The 20,599-nt window shown below is 37.2% G+C and overlaps 1 protein-coding gene across 4 annotated transcripts in view; it reads left to right on the plus strand.

Moving 5' to 3' along the window:
* EXOC4 (exocyst complex component 4) overlaps positions 1–20,599 on the plus strand; it is an 827,540-nt gene that overhangs the window by 236,040 nt on the left and 570,901 nt on the right. For all 4 annotated transcript variants that reach the window (XR_003795333.1, XM_029234271.1, XM_029234272.1 and 1 more), the window contains exon 8: positions 15,941–16,086. Coding sequence is in view for 3 of the 4 variants with exons in the window: in XM_029234271.1 (XP_029090104.1) it covers positions 15,941–16,086 (146 nt within the window). In the remaining variant the exon portion in view is untranslated. The remainder of the gene's footprint in view (positions 1–15,940; positions 16,087–20,599) is intronic.

Genomic DNA, 20,599 nt, shown 5'->3' on the forward strand with positions numbered 1-20,599 from the left:
GATCTTTTTTTTTTTATTTCCCCTGTGAAGGACAATATATTCTAACTTCTGAAATTTCAGAAATCTGTACTTAACCTTTAATCGTCATTCCATTTACATGGAAATCTGATTAACAACTTTTAAAGTTCATGAGCTCTTGGTAAATGCGATTAAGACCTTTTTGGAGTTTGTTATTAAGAGCTGGCATTTACAGAAGACTAGGGCCTGGCTACTGTTGCTGTCTTCTCCATAGTTGGATGTCTTAAGCAATTAGCAGAGAACATGAGGTACATGAATTGTATTGTATTGCTTCTGAGTTAACGTGGTTGGTATTTAAATAGCACGCTGTCTTTTTCTTTCCTATGACTTGCTAAATGGTATGAGCTAGTTACCCAGTGGTAGAATAGGGCTAAGGATAAATTAGGTGGAGCTGTAGCAATTTGCATAACTAGGAGAGCTAGGCTCCTCCCTCCCTCTGATGTTCTGAAGTCATGTTTACAAACATTCATTCTCAGGTTGTAAGGAATCAGGTTAATTATCCTACCACATTGCATTTTTGTTTTGGAGTATATAGTTGTCTTACAATATTATGTTAGGTTCAGGTGTACAACCTAGTAATTTGATATTTTTATGGATTATACTCTATGTAAAGTTATTATAAAATACTGGCTGTATACCCTGTGCTGTACATTACATCCTTGTAACTTACCTATTTTATACCTAGTAGTTTGTACCTCTTAATCCCGCTTACCCATTTAGCTCCTGCCCCTCATCCCCTCCCTTCTGGCAACCACCAGTCTGTTCTCTGTATCTGTGATTCTGTTTCTGTTTGTTATATTTACTCATTTGTTTTATATTTTAGATTCCACATATAAGTGAAAGCATAGAGTATATGCATTTTTTTAAATTGCATTCTTCTCTGGGGGGTGGTAGTCTTTTTGAGAGTTAAAATTAAAAGATGTACACTTTGGAGAGAGAAATTTTTCAGGTATGCAACTTCTTTCTAAACTTTCAGGCGTTTCAGCTATTGAGATATTGCCCTTGGGTTGTGAGGACAGAAGGGAAGAGTAAATGTGTTGGAGCAGGTCAGTGTAGCATAATCACCAAATTGAGATGTGCTATGATGTATGGAAAATGGGAAGTAAATAGTTAAAACCCCAAAGGATCCTATTGGACCATATGCCGCCAATCCGGCAGGTTTTATTCACTTGCCTGTAGAATTGGGCTCTCTGATGGACGCATATAATGTATTTCATAGGTACTTTGTGCAGAACACTGCTTATTAGCATTTAGAGGAATGACAGGAGAAAATAATGAAAGTATCAGCAAAGGCAAATCTTTAAAATGTATATAACAGTATTATTAAAGAATACTTGAATCTTTACATGTTTCCATACCAGGTAAAATTTCTATGAGCATATATTGCTTTTAAATAAAAAAGAAAAATAAAACAAAGTAGTATATGGGAAAAATAAATTTGAATAGAAAAATTGATCTGAAATAATTAAATTCGATGCCAGAAATATTGATGAAGTAGTTCTCCATTTTTGGACCCTAGAGTTTCTATGTTTACTATAAACTTACTTAAACCAGCAGTGCAGTTAATTGGTTACTCTTTTAAATTATAGGCTAACCTCAAATGTAGTAGGTAAATGAAATGGCTTAGTCCCATGTTTTGAATTAACATAAAATATTTCAGTAGAAATAGCATATAATAATCACAGGACTCTTATGGATTTGGAAATTTGTTTTCTGGCCACAAAACTGATAAAACAGGATTACTTTTGTTTAACCAAACTGTCAACAGTTTTTTTTTTTTTTTTAAATCAGTTTAGTATCTTACTTAAGGGAAATATATATATAAAATTTCATCATTTTCAGATAGAAGAATTTTTCTTATTTTATAGATGGAATCTTTATTGTAGATACAAGAGTTAAGTATAGAAATGAGTGATATTAAGTTGCTCCTTCAGTTTTAAAGGATTTTAGTTAAGGTATTCCAGCGTGGCATGAATCTGTGGTAATACAGGGAAGTATTAGACAAAGTGCCTTCTCATTAAGTCATGTTGGGAGTTTGAGATAAGTAGAGGTAAAGTTAAATAAGCAGTATATGATTAATTGCCAAATCTGGGTAGTCAACTGTGAGTCCTGTAGGAATTTAGAGAGATGAGTTAAGATAGATTGGTCAGGGAAGGTTTTGTGTATTTGGTAGGAGCTGGCTCTTTAAGGAAGGCTAGACTTCAGGTTGAGTGGGCAGATCATTCTAGGTAGGTATAACAGGCATGTATGCCAACAGTGAGTACCTTACTGAATTAACCATATACACAATTTGTACAGAGGGGTGTAAAATGTGATCAGACAGACAGAAGCCAGATTCTGAAGAGCCTTAGATGAATTCAGTTGAAATCTTCTTTGTGGACTCCTTGAAGAAAGGAACTGCTTTGTCCTTGTGCTTTGTATTCTCAGTGCCTCTAAATCTCATTATCTCCCAGTCTTAACAATATTCCACGCAAATCCTAAGGGAAATGTACTTAACATAGTTCCTGACACTCAGTAGGTACAAAATAAATGTTAATCCAGTCTGAATCTGCACTTGTTATTCCTAAATAATCCATTTTGAATGAACTATAAGCAAACATTGTTTTTTTGTAGGTGTGTCATTGTTCACAGATAAGAGATAACCAGTATGAAGGAGTCTCTAGTAACTGAACTACTAATTGAAAATTCTGGGTTGTAGCCACTTAATTGAATAAACTGTCTCCAGAGAGCAATTTGGGTCTTTTCCAAGATGCATTAACTCTTTCAGGTCATTAGGGTAGCACTTATCTCATTGGAGCAGAAATTTAATAAATGGTATTCCTGTGATGTGAGTAAATTAATGTACCTCAAAAAGCCTGAAGTTTCACCATGGGTGTTATAGTTCTACTCCAAGGAGCTTGTCTGTGAATGTAAAACATCAATAAGTAGCTGCCCTTTCAAACATCTTACTTTCAATTTAGGTAACCTACTAGGGAGCATCGACTTTGTTCAAGGCACTGTGCTAGATGTTAACAGAGACACAAAGAAAAGGCATGGCTTGCACTGAGAGGCAGGAGAGAAGGCAAATAACCACAAGATAAAATCCTTGAGAGATACACACTACAGTGTGGGTTTTAATGAGAGAGAGAGATACCATAGGTAACAGTTAAGATAGATGGTAACCTACCAGAAGGTAGGGACCGTGGCTTGTTCACACAGTGTGCTTATTCATATTTATTCTCTCTGTTGGGAGTTTAGGAGATAAACAGAGGAGAAGTTAAATATATATACATACACACATATAATGGTAATGAGCTGGATCAATCAGAAGCTTTTTTTTTGTTTTTCCCCCACAATTTTCACACATGTGCCTTTTTTCCCCCCTGTGAGATACGAATTACTAATGTCTGGTGTTAATCTAAAATGAGTATGGTAAAGATGTGAAAACCAGGAAAAAAAAACAGCATCTTTTGGAGATATGCTCCCTGATTGTCTGATAGTCTCAATTTGTCTGTCAGCCTACTGATGGAATATTGACCTTCAGGTAGTAAAGAGGATAAGAAAAGTCTGTTCTACCTGCCAGCACATGTTACACATTTATATCTGTTGTGAAAGTAGAGGCACCTAGCTGTTATCATAAGACTAAGGGTAAGTAGCATAGAAGACCACTGCGGGAGAAAAGAAGGTAGAGATAACACCATAAGAAGATAAAGCTTCCAAGGTGTAACACCACTGCTTCCTCGTGCATGGGGTTGGCATCTCCATTGGGGATGTGGGTTGTGATTAGTAACATCTGGATGGTGAACGTGTAATTTGTTAAAAATCAATCAAGTTAATACTTAAATTCACTTTTTTGAACTCATTCTCCCATGCTCGATTAATGATAGAGGTAGTTACAAGCAGGGGGAAAAAAGGATAAACTCAGACATGACAAAAACCCTTGGGACTTATTTATAGAACAGGACATTATCTAGGTTAACTAAATGGTAATTATGTAAAAACAACTAAGAGGAAATAAGGCTGCAGAAGTCAGTTGGGTTGTGGAAGGTGCTGAATGACAGGAGGATATACAGGTTTATTTTGCTTGCAAGGACACGACTGAAGGATTTGGGCAGAATGATGACATTGAGCTCTGTGTTAGTGAGCGTAGTGGGTTGTGGGATAGATTGTCATGAGAGGTGTAAGGCGGGCTGAGCAGTCGGGAGACTGTTGTACTAACCTGTGTGAAGGATGAGGATCAGATTTAAAGACATGAGGGTAGGAATCAAAACATTTAAAAGAGGAAACGGGACATAAGATGTGTGGTATAATATAGGACTTGGCAGTTGATTTGGAGAACAAGCCTGAGAAGAAGAGTCAGCTAACTACAGATTGTGATCCTGGGAGATCAGAGAAATGACAGTGGTGTTAACAAAGAGGGAAACTAAGAGGACCTTTCTTTCTTCCTTCTTTCCGCCTCTTCGTCCTTTTGAAGAGAGGTGATAATAAAGAGTTCGCTTGGTCAGGATGTTTGTTGACCCCGTGCCCCGATCCTCTCAATATCTGTTGTGCTGTTTTCACTTTCTTGCTGTGATAAGACACTCTTGCAGGCAATGACAGTGCATCTCTGGCGCTTGGGAGAAAGTATGATGATAGAGGGAGATTTGGGAATCATCTGAAATGAAGATATAACTAAAATGGAAGAGAGCAAGAGTAACGAGTAAGGATATCGAACTTCAGATAGTTAAGAAGAAAAATGTGGTAGTCAATCTCAGGGAAGTGAAAGAAAAAATTTCAAAAGTTTAGAGATGAATATTAACAGGAGCCTGAATTTGGTGATTGAGATCTTTACTGTAGAGAGAAGGGGAGGAGGAAAGAAGAAGGAGAAGAATGATATCAGTGAGAAGATGATGAGGATATAGAGATAATTTTATTTATTTATTTAATAACATTTATAAAGTGTTTGCTATGCCCCAGGTTATGTTCAAAGTGATTTACAGCATTAACTCATTTAATCCTGATGATAGTTCTGTGGGAGTAGGTAATATTATTCCTGTTTTAAAGATGAGGAACCAAGGTTCTCAGGCACAGAGAGGTAATATCTTAGTTACCTGGTTCCTGGGATGCATTTAAAAAAAAACAACAAATTTCTGAGCCTTATCCTCAGAGATAATAATAGCCTGTTATGAGCCAAGCATTTTATGTATGTTGTTTATTTTAGTTTTAATATTAATTCTGTGAAGTAGATTCTATTATCCATATTTCACAGTTGAGAGAGATACAGTTTAGCAAGATTAAGTAACTTGCCAAGGTCACATTGCTAGTAAGTAGTAGAACTGGTTTTAAGCACAGACTTCTTGTGTTTCTGAATTGTCCTCTCAATTTGAAGTTCTAAGGTGGTGTGCATGAATCTTTATTTTAAAATAGTTCTCCAAGTGATTCCTGTGTATAGACCAGTCTTTCTAGAATTTTAGCACAAACTAAGAAGGGAGAGGTGTATGTATTTTTTGGGAGGAGATAAAACACTGTGGTCAGAGAGGAGAATTCAGAATTAGAGATGTTGGAGATGGAGTATTTCCAACAGAGAAAGAATGTCAGAGAGTAATAGAGGTCATTGGGATTGAGGAGACTGAGAAAGACTGTGTAATGGTAAAAAGGAGTCATTAATATATTCTGATGAAACTTGTGAGTCATAGTACAGAGTAAAACTGTAACAGCAGCTAACATTTTTGTAATGGTGTAAGAAAACCATGGAGGTTGTGTCAACTTTGATGAGAAAAGGGGAGAAAGAGGCGTAAATATGTAGAATGAACTTTAAAATATGTTTTAGTGAAATGGGCAGAGAATGAAGCTGCAGTTAGGAATGTGCCTTTGGGCATTGAGACCACTTCTGTGTCTTCCCTTGGCGTGGTCTTGTTGTCTTCTATTTTCTATGGGTAAGCTATAAATAAAAAATCAGGAAAATACTGTGGGGTCCAAAATGCATGGAGGGAACCCAGAGAATTGAAATAAGTGGAAAATTCTACACTTAGAGTTGGAGATTTCAATACTCCTTTAAAATAATTAATGGAACAGCTGGACAGAAAACATACAAAACATGAGCTACACTATCAAGCACCATGACTTAAAGTGACATAGATGGTACACCCTACTTAACACCATCAGAATACAGATTCTTTCATGTCCGTCAAACATACTCCATGATAGATCATACACAAGACTATGAAGTTAAGTCTCAATACATTTAAAAGGATTGAAACCGCACAAAGTATGTTCTCCATACATAACAGAATTAGATAAACAACAGGAAGAAATGTTGGCACTTCTCAAATATTTAGAAGTAAAACAACAGACTTGTGAATACACCATGGGTGTAAGAAGAAAGACCTAAGATCAACAATCAAAGTTTCCACCCGAAGAGCTAGAAAAAGGAAGGGGAAAAAAAAATCAAACCCAAAGCAAGCAGAAGGAAAAAATGATAAAGATTAGAGAGAAACATCAAATAAAAATCAGAGGAACAATACAAAAAAGTAATGAAACTAAAAGTTGGTTCTTTGAAAAGATAAAAAACTGATAAATCTTTAGCTACACTTATAAATTAAAAAGGAGAGAAATCTCAAAAAATGCCGAAATCAGGAATGAAAGAGGAGACATCACTGTAGACCATATAGATGTTAAAAAGATTATAATGACTAACTTTATGCCAATGAGAGCACAGTTATGCCAGTCAGACCACTTAGATGAAGTGGACAAATTCCTAGAACGAAACAAAATACCAAAACTGGTTCAAGAAGGAATAGAAAATCTAAATTGTCCTGTAACAAATACAGGCATACCTCATTTTATTGCAGTTTGCTTGGTTGAGCTTTGCAGATACTGCATTTTTTAAAAATTGGAGGTTTGTGGCAACCCTGTGTTGAGTTAAGTCTATCAGTGCTGTATGTTCAACAGCATTATTTTTAAATTAGGGTCTGTACATTTTTCCAGACATAATGCTCTGGCACATGTCTAGTGTAAACATAGATTTTACATCACTGTGAAACCAAAAAAATTCATGTGACACGCTTTATTACGATACTCACTTTATTAGAATGGTCTGGAACCGAACCCACAATATCTTCAAATTATGCCTATAAATTAAATAATTTAAAAATGTCCTACACATACATAAGTACACAAATGTTTTATCAAACATTTGAAGAAGTAATAATATCAATCCTTTGCAAACTCTTTCAGAAAACAGAGATGAGAAACACTTTTCAACACATCTATGAGTCCATTATTACGCTGATAAAAATTCGAGATAACAGAGGAAACTATAGAGCAATGTCCTTCGTGAACATAGATGCAAAAATCTCAAACGAAATACTAGTAAATTGAATCCATCAACATGTGGATTCATATCACACGTATGAATGTATGTGGTATGTGTTACATACCACAATTAAGTGGGATTTATTTTAAAAAATCAATGAATGTAATATACCACATTCATAGAATAAAGGAAAAACCTTCATAATTATCTCAATAGACACAGGAAAGCACTTGACCCCATTGATGGCTAAAAGAACAAAACAAGAGCAAAAACCTTCAGCAAACTAGAACTAGAAAGGAACTTTCTCTGTCTGATAAAAGTCTCTGTGAAAAACCTGCAGGTAACATCATAAGGGAACTTTCTGAAGTGTTAGAGGTGTTTCATAATGATTGTAGTGATGGTTGCACAGCTGTGTACATTTACTTAAAAGCTGTTCATCGGTATACGACATTAGGTGAATTTTATGGTATATAAATTGTACCTCAACAAAGCTGTTTTAAAAATATTATGGGATAAAATCAGATTACAAATATTCGAAGATATATGTCCTTCACAGTATCCTTCAGAGAACTTGTAGAAAAACAGTTAACAGTCCTAATGGAAGTTAATTAGTGTATAAATCATGGAAATCTCATCAACATTATTTCCCCTTTCACAATTATGTATTTGAGGGTATGCATGAATATTCATATGCTTCACAAGGGATTATATTCCAAACTAAATTTATTGTCCCTATCAAACTCATTTTTCCTGCATTCCTGATCATTGTTCTTGAACCACAGTGTTTTAGTCCCTCACATGTGCAATCTTTTAGCATTTTAAAATTTCTTTTCTTTTCTTCGTAGAATACCTGCTTAAATTTTTTCATTTTTTCCTCTGCATCAACTCACAAATGTATCCCTAATTGTAAAATCTCATCACCACTACTTCAGTTTAAAATCCTTTTTTTAAAAATTTCAATTATCATGGTAGTTTTTTTTCTTGTCGCCCTCCCTTTATCTTATTACCTTAATCATTCATTTTCCCCCAAATCCCATTGCCTTCTAATCTATTATTGTATATGCCAGCAGATTAATTTACTTAGAGTGTGTTTATCAACATTTTATTTACCTATTGAAAGCTTTTTACTGCCCTCCTCATTCTGTACTTGACTTCAGTACCTGAGCCTGGTGTTAGAGGCCCTGAGAAGTTTGTGCATTTACCACCTTTCCAGGCTTACCTCTCAGACTTCATTTTTATGTTACCTGAACTATTTGCAGTTCACTGAAGACACCCGGAATTTCCCCAGCACTGTTTATTTATTCTGTTCTTTCTGCCATTTTTTTGGCCTTTTACACATTATAAGATTTTATTTATGTCCTATGATTTTTTTTTTTTTTTCCCTGTACTCGGGCCTCTCACTGCTGTGGCCTCTCCCGTTGCGGAGCACAGGCTCCAGACGCACAGGCTCAGCGGCCATGGCTCATGGGCCCAGCTGCTCCGCGGCATGTGGGATCTTCCCGGACCGGGGCACGAACCCGCGTCCCCTGCATCGGCAGGCGGACTCTCAACCACTGCTCCACCAGGGAAGCCCTGTCCTATGATCTTGAAACTCTTTTTTATTGTCCTACTTGGGATCAATCTTGTCCTTCTATAAATGCTCACAACAGTATCTTTGACCTGATGCTTCCCACTTTCTCCCATGTATTGTAGTCATTCATGTTTGTCTCTATAAGCACATTGAGGGAAGGATTGATGGATTGATTGATTTGGCTTTTAATTCACTTAAATTTTTAATTTATATATAGTAAAATTCACTTGTTTTAATATTAGGGAAGGATTTTTTTTTTTTAGTCTTGTTTTTATATCCAGGATAATACCTTGCATATTTTACGTATTAAGTAAATATGTTTAATTTAAAATAAATGAAAACTTTCTTTTGAAAGCTATCTAAAACTGCGGTTTCTTTGTTAAAAGCTCTTCTGTTGGGGGGGTGGGGGGAGGTAAATGTGAGCTCTTTGAGACTCTGCTTGTCAGGGCTTTGACAGGGGACCAGGAATTACTTGTGTAGTCTTGAAATTTTTTCATCTGTTTTACTTTGAACACTAAGGAACTATTCACAAGACCAAACATAGTAGTTTTAATGATACAATTGCCATTGATAATGAGTATAATGAAGCAGGCAGCCATTCCATTTGCAGAATGACTGTTTATTTTTCTTTTGTTTTTCTTACTGCAGAATACTTTAGTCTTTATACAATGGGAAAATGAGACTGCTACTTTCAAAAGATAACGTCTTTTGTTTTTTCTTTGTCACTAATATTTCATCCATTAGCAACCTTATGGGGGAAAATCTGATAGTTTGTAGTAATTTTAAATGGTGGTCCTAGTTTTAGAAAATATTGTTGCTTTGTTTCAGTGTTACTCCTTAATATTTTCTGGAATCAAGGTGATAGTTTGAGGGGTATATTACCCTGATTTTGCCCCTCCTCCACCTCTGGATTTCTCTTTTCAAATTCTGGGGCTTCTGGTCTCCCTTTGCTAGGCCTTGCCTCCTGCATCCAGTGAGACTAGATTCTGCTTGGTTCTACTCTTGCTCCACGGGTGCTGGGAGGGGTTCTCTGGGAAGAATCCAGAGGAACTGTGTGCTTCCTTTCTTCTCTCAGGGGTCATAGCCACCAGTTTCTGCCGAATTTGGATCCTCTCCAGGGCCTTCAAATTCTTATTTTTTTAATATGTTTTTTCAGCTGTTCTAATTATCATCAGAATGAGGGATAGTCCAAGGAAGCTACTTTGCTGTTCCTTGGAGAAAAACTCCTGGGCATCTGTATTTTAAAAGAGCAAATTATTAAAAATTACAATATTTATTGTAGGCACAGTCAAGATATTGCACAAGAAAGTTGAGCCTTACTTCATATTGGGAGCGCAAGGGGATTTTTTTTCACCTTAGAATTGCTCCCGTCATGAAGCAATCTAGTTGTCAGATTCACCGTGGGGAGTGGGTGCGGGTATGGGGACACATACATAGTATGGCTTTGCTGTAAATCATCAAACATTTGAAGGTAGTTGTCAGGAGAATTGGTTTCCTAGTTGCAAAGATTGAAATCTGTGCAAACCACTACTCCCATTTTTACAAGATACAAGTGTTTTACAAAAATAGTATTTGTGATATAAATGTCACTGGATGCATATTAATATATAATTGTTTATCCATAGATAGCTTAGTGAAGAAACAAAAACTCATGCAAGTTATCATAAGGAAAAAATAAGGAAAACATACTAAAGGCTATAAGGATATATTGTAGAACCCAAGGGTAGAAAATCTAAGACCTTATCAGCGACTGGATTTTGAGACCTTTGCACTATGGATAACTTAAGGTTGCAACCTTTGAATCTCTCTCCTGTGGGTCTCCTCTTTCTCTCTGGTCATCTGGTTCATTCTTTATTCTCTCTCTGCAGATTGGCTGTCTTTGATTTTTCATCCACATAGTAAAAGGTGGTTGCCCCAAAGTATTTACATCTCCTCACTTACATTGATGAGCACAGACCATTTCCCACTAACACATTTCTGGGAAAGAGAATCTGATTGGCTAATTGAGGGTTGGCTGTTTCCCTGGTGAAGTAGGCTCTGACCTAGAGGGTGGGATCCCAGGCCTGGCTACCCAGGTCCATTGTGTGGTTGGGGAACCGCCCTTAGATGAGGCGAAGGTTTTGTAAGCTGGGAAGATACTAAAAAGGATCTACCACATTAAGTATCTAGAAGGTTCTGTGTGTTTCAGTGAGTAGCTACTTGGATAAATGCAGAGGCTGAAGACAGGAGATGTGTTAATTCTGAGTCTGTAAATCCCACATTTATTTTTAGAAAATTCTATGTGTATAACCACAAGCAGCCATAGGCAATATGTTAAATAAAGAGGATTAAATGGTAAATGAGGGGTCCATTCAGAATGATATTACCAATGTTAGAGCATGTTATAAATCTCAAAATCTTGGCCCTGCTTTATGTGTCATGGGATTACTGACTAACATCTCAGCAACGGCTAATCAGTCTTCTAGCAGAAGAGATGCCCAACCACCCCAATTTGTACGCTCTATTAAAGCATCATATTTCTTTGCTTCTACCACAGAACCATCTAACATACCAGATACTCAAAAAATACAGTGAATCATGATATCACTGGTGTATGTAGAGTTTTCAGGTGCTTTTCAACTGTGTTTTCATGTTTCTTGTCTTCAGTTTTATACATACCTTTTAAGTTAAACTTAAAACACAAACTATGACTTTTAATTTTTTGAACTCTTGATCAACAAGAAATAGCAATTCCTGGTACTTAAAAAGAGAAAGGAATGAATGAGATATGTAGGAATTTAGAGGCAGCAAGAACACACATGGGATTATCTTCTACAGATTTTCTGTGGGCATAATGTATTTGGTATTATATGTAATGCCCTTTGCCCCAGAATTCCAATCTTGGGTGATTTCCCCCAGGCAAAAGACAAGCTATATAGCTTATTTCTTTTCATAAAAATGGAAATTTGAACTCATCCGTGAGTGCTTAGGATATTTATGTACCATTTGGAAGATGCAGTACGTTATCCACAATGATGTAGAATCACCAAGAAATGATAATGGTTATATTTTAATACCAGGCATCTGGTGTTTGTGTCAAGACTTTGTAGTAGAAGATTTAGCGTAATTCAAACGCATTTCAGGCATCTTAGAAGTAGGGGCTTATTCTTTGCGATATTAAAAAATGCACTTTTACCAATTTGAGTGTCAACATAAAACTTTACCTGTCTTAAAGCAGTATTTTTCAACTGGTGGTGAATGTTATTAGGAAAAAGAGGCAAACACAATGAAGGAAACAAACATCGCAAAGCCTGTGGTTAAAATTGCAGCTATCCCTTTTTTACTTTACTCACAGGGTAGATTTTTGTACTCTGGACTCTTTCTACTTTGGAGACTGTCTCTAACTTGCATATAATGATACATCAAGGCTTCTTATCACATGCTTTTTAAAATTCAGTGGTTCCCTATATTTTTTGATTCACTGATATGTTGCATGGCTCTGTGGTGGAAATGAAGAAATACAATGCTTTAAGGAATATAAAAAAATCCTCATGTTTATCAATGGGGAGGTGGCTTTTCATTAAATAATAGCTAATAGTCTTAGGCAGTTTGGGATGAATAATTGTTTTTAATGATGTGTAAAGTGGATACTTGAGGAGCTCAGCTGACTTAGGGGACAGCTGACTTAGAGTGGCCTGGGAAAGGAGTGGTTGAAGAGGGAACACTGGAACTGTTTTTTTGGAAGGGGCTGTTAGGAGTTAGGAGAGAGGGTAATCTAGGGTAGGCCTTCCAGCAGTGAGGGGGCCCCGGCATATTCAGGGGAGGGTTAACTGGGTGATCTTGATGGAGTGTTGGGTGCATGTTAGGGAGAATAAGATGTGATTGGAGTATTGAGGTCAGATAGTTGTAGATGCTGAGGAGCCTTTTGATGGTAGCAGCAACTGTGTTTTTTATTTTGTTTGTTTCTTGTTTTTAATTTTTATTGGAGTGTAGTTGATTTACAATGTTGTGTAACTTTTAGGTGTACAGTGAAGTGAAGCTGCTATACATTTACATATCAAGATATCCACTGTTTTTTAGATTCTTTTCCCATATAGGCCATTACACAGTGTAGAGTTCCCTTATACAGTAGGTCCTTATTAGTTATCTATTATATCTATCCTTATTAGCTATCTATTTTATATATAGCAGTGTGTATATGCCAATCCCAATCTCCCAAGTTATCCTCCCCCGCTTACCCCCTAGTAACCATAAGTTTGTTTTCTACATCTGTAACTATTTTGTAGATAAATTCATTTGTACCCTTTTTTTGGAGCAGCTTTGTTTTAGGAAGATCATTCTGTTGAGGATGTAGGGGGATCAGAAGAGTCAGAGATGGGAGGCAGATAACTAAATGAGGAAAACTGCGTGAGGTGAACTAAGGTGGTGGCTGTCAGAGTGGACCAGAATGGGCAAACTCATACAGTTGAGGTAGAGTGATTAATGAACTTGGACACTGACTCCTTTGTGGATACAAAGAATAAGGAAATGTATTAAAGACAGTTCTGAAGTTTTAAGCCTGGAGATCAGTGAGAATAAGAAAATACTAAAAAACAAAGTTGGTAGAAGGAATTACTGATTTTATGGGAAGATGATTTAGGTTTCAGAATTTAGGGTTGATTTTATCAGTGAAATAGGTGAATAGGTCAGGCATGCAGTCACAGATGTGGGACTGGAGCTTGGGAGACAAATGAGGGATAAAAACCACATCATGGGAAGAGATATGTGGAGGCTGCTTTTTAAAGTTTAGAACCTAAAGATAAAAAGGAAATAAGATTATAGATCGTGAGGACCAAAGCAAGATTTTTGTGGAGAGGGTAGAAATAGTACATTTGTGTAGATAGAAAGGGAGAAGCTGGTGAATAGAAATAGACTAAGAATCCTGAGAGCTAATAATTAAGGGGACTTCATTGATGTGGAGAAAAAGGAACAGTGACCGTAAAATACCTGGATTTAAGGATGCTGCTTAGTTAGGTCCTGGTCAGTCAATATTTTATTGTAAAAGGACAGTCATTGAATTTTAGGACAATAATTACCTCGACAGAATTACTTGGTGTAGTGTGTCTTCAAGCTTTGGTAGAAACATAATTCTGTCATATTGGTGTAATAACCACCATCTGAGTGAAACCAGGGCATTTGTAGACATCTTTCTGTGTTGAAATTTGAAAGATATCAGCAATTTGAAATTCTTTTCTGATGTACTAGCCTTCTTTTGATCACAGATTCCTGCAAACTTTATTAGCGTCAGTGCCAAATCTACGAAATAATTGAGTCCATCACTGGAATTGTTACTAAAGTAGAGACCCAATTCAGTATTCTCCCTGACTATTGTGCAGTTTCGGTGATATAGTAACAGAGGTAGTACTTGTCATTATATTACTTCATCAGCTTGCTGAGTAATACTCCAGTGGCCTTGTAAATAAATTAAAAAACATTGACCAATCTCTTAACATGTTTTATGCTTTCCCGTGAACTCTTTATTGTAGAGAAAATGAAATAAAGTCCATTTACTGCCACCCATAGTCATTCTCATTGATAGTTTTTATGCTCTTAGTGAGAATGGAGTGTCATGGGGAAGAGAACAGACTGTGGAGTCAACTAAACCTGAGTTGAAATCCTGGCCTGTTATTGTGTAATTATAAGGCCTTAGGCTAGTCCCTCCCTCCCCCCTCCCCTTCCCCCTCCCTCCCCCCCTCCCTTTGTCTTTGGAGTTTTTTTAAAGAGCATGTTAAGGTTCAAAGCAAAATTGAGGGGGAGAGTACAGGGATTTGCCATTAGCTCCTGCCTCCACACATGCATATAGGCTAGTTTCTTAATACCACTAATTCTCAGTTTCTTCATCTCTAACTTACAATTAGTAATATCACTTCATAGATTTGAGGATTGAGTAAGGTCATGTTTTTAAAATGTCTGATATTTGATAAGTACTCAGTAATGTGTATGTGCTTATAATATAGACATAATTGGCTTTAAAGCTTACTTGGAGCAATATATTCGCAGGTGTGCTTCATAGATGTTTTGATGATAATGCTTGATACGGCCCTCACATCTCTATTGAATGAATGAATGATTATATGCATATATGCAAGAATAATAGTTATATGGGACCCTGATTCTGAAAAGCTTTCACTTCAGTCATGGGTAGAATTGTTTGTCTACATGTACTGTATACCACTTGGTTATCTTAAAATTTTAAATGTGGCAAGTGATTATAGAAATGAGTTGAGTTGATACACTTTAGTCCCGGGTTAGATAATCTTAGGAACCATGGTGATTTCTGTTCCAGATCTGCTATTTTCTTTCACAACAGTGGGAACTTTTTACACTTGTCTTAGAAATAGTACAGCTGATTCTAGCCCAGGCCCCCAAACCGCTGAGGCTCTAAAGTGGATTGATTTTTATAAGCAGGACCTGCTGGCAGTAGTGATCAAAAAAGCTGTTGCCTTTGTTGCTTTGAAACTCTGAAGATGAGTAGTGGGCCCTAGAAATTCTTTGCAGGTCAGGACCACTTAGTCTGCTGTGGGCTACGCTAACCTGGTTGGCCGGTTTGTTAGCGTGCTGGTGCAGTTCCTTGTCTATAATCTGAGAACTGATTTTCCTGATAAGGTTTTGTGCTTTCAATGAGGTGAAATATCTAAATGGATTAGCCCCTTGCCTGCAATATAGTAAGCCCTCAGTAAATGATGCGGCATCGCTGCTACTGCTGTCGCAATTTGGAATAATGAGGATTAAGTTATGACTAAAGGAGTATATTGATGAACTCACCCAGCCCAGTGCCTGACACGTAGTAGACCCTCAATAAAAACGTTCCCTTTACCCCCATGTACAAATGCTCACTATACATTTTAGGAGATTTTCAGTTTTAGGAGTAGGTAGCAAATTTGCTGACTTTCTGGCTATAATGAATCTTCCCTTAGGTCTACAACTAGGAATATGAATAGCTAGGTTAGTATCCTGAATGTCAGGGAGGTTTTAGAATTAGGTCTTCATGGTTTTAAAATTGCTTTTTCTTAATAGCACATCATAAATGTGTGTGTTAAGCTGTTTGTCTGCTTGTACAGATGCTGTTGACTGAGTACTTGGATATGAAAAATACTCGTGCAGCCTCTGAACCCTCAGCTCAACTAAGTTATGCCAGCACTGGGCGCGAGTGTGCAGCCTTTTTTGCTAAGAAGAAACCTCAAAGGCCCAAAAATTCTCTTTTCAAGTAAGTATCTCCCTGCTGGTAAGATAGGTGTCAAGATGTGTTAGATCCCAGAAGAACAGTTTTCTACTTTATTGGCAGCCATTACTCCACCCATTTAAAGTTGATTTGAAATAATTGATAGGAAGTGACTACATATTCAACTTTGTGTACTTCCATTTTCTGTAAGGGAGGTGACTATTTTGGAATATAGTTACTGGACTATCTAGAACTTTTAATAAAAAAATTCTGGAATTTGTTTCCGGGGAGTCACATAAAATGAAGAGAAATGAAATTCTCCCCTTGTTTCTGGGGAATTTTATATGAAATGAAAGGAAATGAAATATTTCAGCCTTTGGAAAGCCCCAAGTGCCAAGAAACAACCTTTGTTAATAAAGTCACGCAAATCTCTCTAGCTAAGTAGTATTGGGTTTTACTTGATTTAGTAAAAGAACAGTGTGGAAATTCTTTTTTTCAAATTACGATTAGCTACACTCACCTGGCCACATATCCTAAGTATATGTCACTTGGTAACAGCTAACAGTTAATATTATTATTAACATTAATAATAATAACGATAACAGCTACCATTGCTTGAGTGCTTACTATGTACCAGGCACTGTGGTAAATGAGTTTCTCAGAAGAATCTCAATCAAACATAATTTGATTCAGATTATACCAAATTTGGGCAGCAGGGTAGTGGTTAATGCCTGCTGAGTCCTTACTAAGTGCTAGCCAAGGCATAAAGCCATTTTCATGGATTGTCTCATGTATTTATTCATTCTAACAATCTGATGGGTGTGGGTTCTATTTTTCATCCTCGATTACACGTTAAAAAAAATTTGAGGCGCATGCGCAGAAACATATAATTCAGAAAAGAAGACAGACAAGTAAATAATTGGTGATAGTTCCATGTAGTAAAATGTATGAGATGAGCACATGGTATTAGTGGAGGTTAGGAAGGGACTTTCAATCAGGATCAGCTCTTAAGCTTCTCAGGAAACTTCACACTACCCTCCTTGGAGCAAAGCCAACTCTTCTACTGAGTTAACAGTGCCTTGGGAATCAAAGGCTACCAAACACTACCTATGCGGTATTGGGTATTGTTTATTCTCGTGGTCGATGACTTTCTCTCCTCAGCACTCGTCAGAGGGGATTATTGGATCACATACATGGCACAGAAAAAGCTCATTGGAAACCCCAATCTATTTATCAGAATTACGCGTGATCTAAATGCAATGTGGTATCCTGGAACAGAAAAAGGGTATTAGTGGAAAATTTTGTGAAATCCAAATAAAGTCTGTAGTTTTGTGTCATACCAATGTTAATTACTTAGATGCGACAAAATGTACCACGATTATGTAAGACATTAACGTTAGGGAGAGATTTGGGTGAAAGGTACACAGGAACTCCCTGTACTATTTTGCATCTTTTCTATTAATGATTCCAAAATAAAATTTGTTTTTAAAAATTTTTTTTAAAAATCAAGGCACAAGAGGTTAAGGAAATTATGCAAATTCACACGGCTAGCAAGTGGTAGAAATAGGATTTAAATCTTGGCAGACCTATGTTCTTCTAAGGAATTAATAGATATTTAAGAACTTGTATCTGTACATCTAAGCATGTAAAGTGACTACAGAAGTATCATCCCAGTATTCTGAATTCCTTCTTTTTAAATAGTTGAAAGTCCTATATCTTCTGTTGATGCACTTTTGAGATTTGTTTTCTGTCAAGGATTCATAGAGTTCTTAATCATTAAGGAAAGTTTCAACAGTTCATTTATCTTGTGGTCTAGAGGAGAGGAGATTTACTGTGCCCACACTGGAATGAAATCCATTCTGTTTATTGAATTCGTTCTCTCTTTTTTTTTTTTTTTTTAAACAGTTTTATTCAGAGGTTGGATGCAGTATCAGTTAAAAGGCTTTAGTCTGCAAGTAGCATGGAACCCCAAATGAATAGGTTAACCTATAGAAAGTCATTATCTCACACATAAGAATAAATATAGAGGATTCTTTAATTCACCGGGACAGTATCATCAAGGACTCAGCCCTTTCCATTTCTCTGCATTCAGTCCCACTCCAATAAAAATGGTGGTGCCCAGGAAATAGTGTGTGATTCACCCTGAAAATCCCCTTTTTTTTTTAATTAATAGGCTTTATTTTTATCCATTTTAGGTTTACAGAAAAATTAAGCTGACAGTACAGAGATTTCCCTTATGTCCCTTTACACCATAGTTTCTCCTCTTATTAACACCATAGTTTCTCCTCTTATTATTAGTGTGGCATATTAGTTACAATTGATGAACCAATGTTGATACACCATTATTAAAGTCCATTGTTTACGTTAGGGTTCACTCTTTGTATAGTTCTGTGGGTTTGGAGAAGTGCACAATGTCATATATCCACCATTATAGTATCTTACAGAATAGTTTCACTGCCCTAAACATCCGGTTTTCCACTTATTCATTCCTCCTCCTTTTCCTTACCCGCTTTAAGTGACTGATCTTTTTTACTATCTCTATAGTTTGCCATTTCCGGAATGTCTTAAAGTTAGAATCATACAGTACGTAGCTTTTTCAGACTGGCTTCTTTCACTTAGCAGTATGCACTTAAGGTTCATCCATGTCTTTCTGTGGCTTTTTGTGGCATCCTTTGTATCGCTAAGTAATACTAGTTTGTGGATGTACCACACTTGTTTTTCCATTCAGCTATTGAAAGACATCTTGATTGCTTCCAACTTCTGGCAGTTATGAATAAAGCAGCGATAAACATTCACGTGCAGGTTTTTGTGTCAGTGTCAGTATTCGACTCATTTGGGTAAATACCCAGGAGCATGATTACTAGATCATATGGTAGGACTATGTTTAACTGTGTAAGACACTGCCATACTGTGTTCCAAAATGGCTATATCATTACAAATCTATTTTTATTAATGATTAATCATCCATCTATTAATATTTTTTGCCAGTCACAAAGCCGCTCTGCAAGTTTTTCTCAAGAAAACTAATAGGACCTGGGTCTAAGGCCCATTCCTAAACCAGTCACTGGCAAGGGGAAGTAGACCATGGTGATAGTCTTAAACCAGTCAGAGTTCATCTCCAGTGATAGGTCTGCAGCTGGAGAGGGAGCCCCCTCTCCTGAGCACCCTGCCTAGTGAGAGGGAGCAAGGACCCAGACGCCCAGATAGAATCGGGCCTGTGCCAGCGAACAAGACAGACAGTGGGAGGAAAGGTGTTTGATGGAGGCAACTAAGACTGCCTCAGATACTGCCTAAGTCCTACGGTTAGGCCTTTTCTTTCCCCTCTCCCCTCCCTTCCTCCCTCCGCCCCTTCCAGTCCTACCCACCCCTCTTCAAGCTCAACTGACCGTTCTCAGTCTACGCCTATTGCAGAAAGCAGGTTTCGGGGTGTTTAGATTTCATGCTGTCAGCCCTCACCCCCTAACTTGCAACCTCAGACCACAAAAACATTTTCAGACATTTAGCCAGTCCTGAAATTGCGGTGTTGGAAAACATAAGTTACTGGAAATGAATAAGTGAACTTAAGTAATCGTTACATGTTTGTTATTATTACATAGTAATAAAAACTCATCACCTGCACAGAATTAGGCCACTCTTAGAAATGTGCCCATTTCTAGTCTTGGTTCCACCATTAATGAGCCGTGTGAGTCAGGGCAGTTCTCTTCTCTCAGTGGCCTCGGTGCCTTTGGCTGTAAAGTGGGGAGGTGAGACTGGTTAATCCCTCATGCCTCTTTTGCTGTAAAATTATATCCATCTGTGACTTGTTGCAAACGCAAAAAGGATTCCTGAGTAGTGAAAATGCCTCAGGTCATAAAGGATTCAGGTTTTGGCAAGCTGTCATCTGTTTCTGTCACATCTGTGAAGAACCTTATTACTCTCTTTAATTGTCCCTAGCCAAGGTTAATTAAGTGTGTTTAAGTTCTTTCTTATTGTATGTGGTGTGCCTCTCTGTTCTTTGCTCGAGTTTAGTTTTTCTCTTGCTGTTTCTGATCAGTAGCTGTCAGCGTGCTTTTTGGAGGTCAGTGGCTTCTCGTCAGCACTCGACTGGCAGGTGACACTTTTGAAGTACTGCACACTTTGCCTTTCTTCTGGCTGTTTGTGCCCTCTTAGTTCTTGGCAGGGTGCAGAGAAAAGATCAAGTAACTCAACTGTTTCCCTCAGACTGACATTCATCTTGGTATTCATCTTCCTTGTCAAAGAACCGATAAAGAAGGCACAATTAAGAAAATGTTGGTGCTCCTTCCTTGTGGCCAGAAACCTATCCCGTTATCACTGTTGCTCTTTCACTGTGTTGCTGTTTACCCCTTAGTGGCTGTAATTCTTAGAAGGATTTCTCCTGTCAGCCTGTTATCCCGACTTTGAAAATCTCAGGCTTGAAATGGAATTTCTTAGCACATCAAAGGATTTACAGTTTGATGATACAGTCATAATTTTACCTGGGTTTTTTTTTTTGTTGTTGTTGTTCTTCCTTGCCTGCAAGTTACTTTTAAGACTGTGATTTGTTGTTGTTGTTGTTTTC

Source organism: Monodon monoceros, unplaced genomic scaffold, assembly GCF_005190385.1.
Source record: "Monodon monoceros isolate NGI ecotype Baffin Bay Population unplaced genomic scaffold, NGI_Narwhal_1 Super_Scaffold_2, whole genome shotgun sequence".
NCBI lineage: Eukaryota > Metazoa > Chordata > Mammalia > Artiodactyla > Monodontidae > Monodon > Monodon monoceros.